The sequence below is a fragment of the Dipodomys ordii genome, unplaced genomic scaffold (genome assembly GCF_000151885.1).
Source record: "Dipodomys ordii isolate 6190 unplaced genomic scaffold, Dord_2.0 Scaffold156, whole genome shotgun sequence".
Classification (NCBI taxonomy): Eukaryota; Metazoa; Chordata; class Mammalia; order Rodentia; family Heteromyidae; genus Dipodomys; species Dipodomys ordii.
The window spans coordinates 1,627,193-1,630,847 of record NW_012267372.1 but is presented as its reverse complement, the minus strand read 5'-3'; the positions used below and the strand labels follow the sequence as shown (position 1 = coordinate 1,630,847).

Genomic DNA, 3,655 nt, shown 5'->3' with positions numbered 1-3,655 from the left:
GCTTTTTTTCTTTTTGCTTATGTGGTGCTGAGGAATCGAACCCAGGGCCTCAGGCATGCAAGGCAAGCACTCTACCACTGAGCCACCTTCCCAGCCCCAGGTCTCTTGCTTTGTTTGAGCCCCAACTCCTGTGTTTTCTAGAAGTTTCTCCTACTGCTCCAACTTAACGATCTCATTAGGAATGAATATGCCAATTATAGGAACTTTTGTTGTTGTTGGTCATGAGGCTTGAACTCAGGGCCTGGGCGCTGTCCCTCAGCTCTTTTGCTCAAGGCAAGCATTCTCCTCCTTGAGCCACAGCACCACTCCCAGTTTTCTGATGGTTAATTGGAGACAAGAGTCTCATGGACTTTCCTGCCCAGGCTGGCTTTGAACCGTGATCCTCAGATCTCAGCCTCCTGAGTAGCTAGGATTACAGGTATAAGCCACCTGCGCCCAGCTGTTTTTTCTTTTTCTTTTATTTTTGTGTTTATGCCAATCCTGGGGCTTAAACTCAGGGCCTGGACACTGCCCCTGAGCTTTTTTGTTTTGTTTTTGCTCAAAGCTAGCATTCTACCACCTGTGCCACAGCTCCACATGTTTTTTTTTTCCCCAGTAGTCCATTGGAGATAAAGAGTCTCATATACTTTCCTGTCTAAGCTTATTTCCAACTATGATCCTCAGATTTCAGCCTCCAGAGCAGCTAGGATTACAAGAGTGAGCCACCAATGCCTGGCTGGGTTTTTGTTGTTGTTTTGTTTTTGTTTTCATCATGGAATCGTGACCTGCCTAAAACTGGAGATCCTTCTGCTCTGCCTAATGTGTGTTGGGATTGTAAGTGTGCACAACCACACACCTAACAAATAGAAATATTTCACAATTTTAGTTTGGCTGGGGCTTGAACTCAGGGCCTTGTGCTCTTTGCTTAGCTTTTTTTTTTTTTTTTCACTCCAGACTGGTACTTTACCATTGGTGGCCCACTGGCTTTCTGCTGGTTAACTGGAGATCAGAGTCTCAGGTTTGTCTGCCTGGGGCTGGCAGGTTCACCGTGATCCTCAGATCTCCATCTGCTGAGCAGCTAGGATGACAGGCGTGAGCCACCAGCGTCGGGCCTAATTATTCATTGCGCTGTAGGGTCTCCACCTTTGCCCAGGCTGGCCTTGACCTTGACATCATTCCTGTCTCAGCTGGTCAATGCTGAGATTACAGGCCTTGGTGGGGAAAAGACTTCCCGGGGTCCTCGCATGGGTGGCTGGGGAGTCTCACCTTCCCAGGTTCGCAGGATGGTGATTCTGCAGAGGTCCAGGCCCGGGGCGCACTCCTCCACTCGGCAGCGCTCGGTGCTGTTACACCGCACACAGCGCAGGGCCCTGGAAGCTGGGGGGTAGAGGGGGGGTAAGGTGATCACCGACCCCGGCCCGGAGCCCCCCGCGGAGGCCCCGCCACCCAGGAGCTCCGCAGCGCCCCTCAACTGCACGACCCACCATCTACCGGCCGCCCAAGCCCTGCCCAGGCCCGATTCTTCCCTCTCCGTCCGTTCCTCCTCGTAAACCCGGCTAGAGGAAGTTCGAGCCCCTCCCGCCCCCGCTGCTTCCCGAGTCCGGATCCGCTCACTCGCGCTCGGGTCCCCAGGTGGTTCTACTCCGGCTCCCCGCCCAACAGGCCACGCGGAAATCCTGGCCCCGCCCACCTTCCCGCAGAGAGCCAATCACGGCCAATTGAATCTCCCCGCCCCTAGGCACTAACCCCGCCTCCAACTCCGCCCCCAAACCATAGCCCCGCCTTCCAAGCACCCCTCAGGGCTGAGCCCCACCCAATGGTGTTTCCCCTCCGGGCGCTGTGCAGGCTACTAGCCCCGCCCCGTTGTGGTTTCTCGGCCTGGCTCCTCCCCCACGTGTTATCCCCGCCCACCTGCCTCTTGGCCCCGCCCCGGGGCCCGGAGCTGGCTCCCCCCGCCCCAGCCCCGCTGGCGTCCAGGCCTGCGCTGTCCACTCCGCGCCCGGCCCCGCTCCCGGCCCCCTGGCTTCCCCGACGTCCCTTTCCGCTAAAAGAATTAGGAGTTATTACTCACCCTGGCCTCCCGCGGCCTGGGCACCGGGGAGTGGTTTATTCATTGCCGCCCGCCCGCCCGCACCCCGCGCGGTTCCTTCCCGCTTTCCTCTCGTTCCTCTAACCTGAGCTCCCACGTTTCCCGGCGGAAGCGGGCGAGCCCGCGGAAGAGGATGAGGGTGGGCAGGCCCCAGATCCCCAGCCCCCTCCACCCAGCCCAGCCTCCCCCGGATCCCACCCCGGGTCCCAGCCCCTCCCTCCACCGGGGGGGGGTCCCATCCCCATTCCCCCCCAGGGTCCCAGCCCCTCCCTCCACCGAGAATCCCATCCCCAGATCCCCAGCTCTCCCCCCCCATCCCAGCCTCAGATCCCCACTGGGAATCCCATCCCCAGATCCTCCCCCCCATCCCATCCCCAGATCCCCCAGCCCCTTCCGTCCCATCCCAGCCTTCCCCTGGATCCCAGTCCCTCCCTCCACCCGGGATCCCTCCCCCAGCATCCCAGCCCCAGCCCCCCACCCCTCATCCCAAGGTCCCAGTCCCCCCCGGTGCTGTACACACTCTGCCCTCCCTTAACTCTCAAAAGTGGCGAGGGGGCGTCCAGCAGAATAGCGAACACGGGCCCCAGCTGGGAGGCCAGAATCGGTTTCCTCAACCTCTCCTTACCTAAGGAGTTCATGGAGTGTCACATTGCAATAGGCTTTTAGAGCGCCAAGGAGGCCTACCAGGTGATGGTCCTCCCTAGACGCCACACTCCCTAGATGCCCGCCGCTGCTCTGCTGATAGCCTGCTTAGAGCACCTATGTGCCACAGAGCCAAGATCTTTTAGTGTGTGGAGGGGAGGGAGTTGCTGAGAACCGAACTCCTACCCACATGCTTACTCCCCAGCTCATTAGCTCCCCTCCCCCCTCAGCCCAGGTAGTGCTGCCGGCCCTTACCTGGGATGCAGGTGGAAATCCACAGTAGCTGTAGCAGCAGGCACTTCATGGTCCCTGCTCCCGCTTTCCTGTACGGTTCCGGTAGGGCTCAGAGAGACAGTTTTGTGGCCCCAGGGTTCCTCCCAGCCTTTGAAGCACTGGCCTCACTCCTCTCCCACAAAACTTCCCTTTCCTGGGGTTACTTACAGCTGGCCAGCCCCATCCAGCATGGCTATGTCCTGACTCATGAATTGAGGTCACAGCTTGTGTCATCAGACTGTCTAGGTTCACCTCCCCAAACCCTCTCTTCCTCCTCAACTGTGTGACAAACCTTGTCTAGAGAAAGATTACTCAATAACATAAGGATTCGTGTTAATTCTGTGAGAGGAGAAGATAGCCTTGAGGTTGAGTTAAAAAAAACCAAAACCAGCTGTCATTATCACTTCGAGAGAGAGGATCTGAAACTTGATGAGGTGCCAAAATAGCTGTCAACTGCCTTGAAACAATTCAGTCCCCAGAGAAGGGACCACCTAACATGGTGGGGAAAGCATTGTGGCTTAGTAAAGGAGATTGTTTTTGCTTCAAGAAATAAGACATTCCGTGAAGTATTTAGGTATGAGTGATATTAGTGTCTACTTTTAAATCCTTTAGAAGAAGAAAAATGCAAAACAAACAAAGCTGAGCATGGTGGTGCCTGCCTGTGATCCCAGC

General features: G+C 56.9%; 1 protein-coding gene across 1 annotated transcript in view; it reads right to left on the bottom strand.

Moving 5' to 3' along the window:
- The window catches only part of Plaur (plasminogen activator, urokinase receptor), a 17,066-nt gene extending 13,930 nt beyond the window's left edge, over window positions 1-3,136 (bottom strand). Inside the window, exons 1-2 of the mRNA XM_013032603.1 lie at window positions 2,966-3,136; window positions 1,246-1,356 (exon numbers count right to left, since the gene is read on the bottom strand). Of these exons, the coding sequence (XP_012888057.1) occupies window positions 1,246-1,356; window positions 2,966-3,014 (160 nt within the window). The 5' untranslated portion in view covers window positions 3,015-3,136. The remainder of the gene's footprint in view (window positions 1-1,245; window positions 1,357-2,965) is intronic.
- Between the last annotated feature and the right edge of the window lie 519 nt (window positions 3,137-3,655).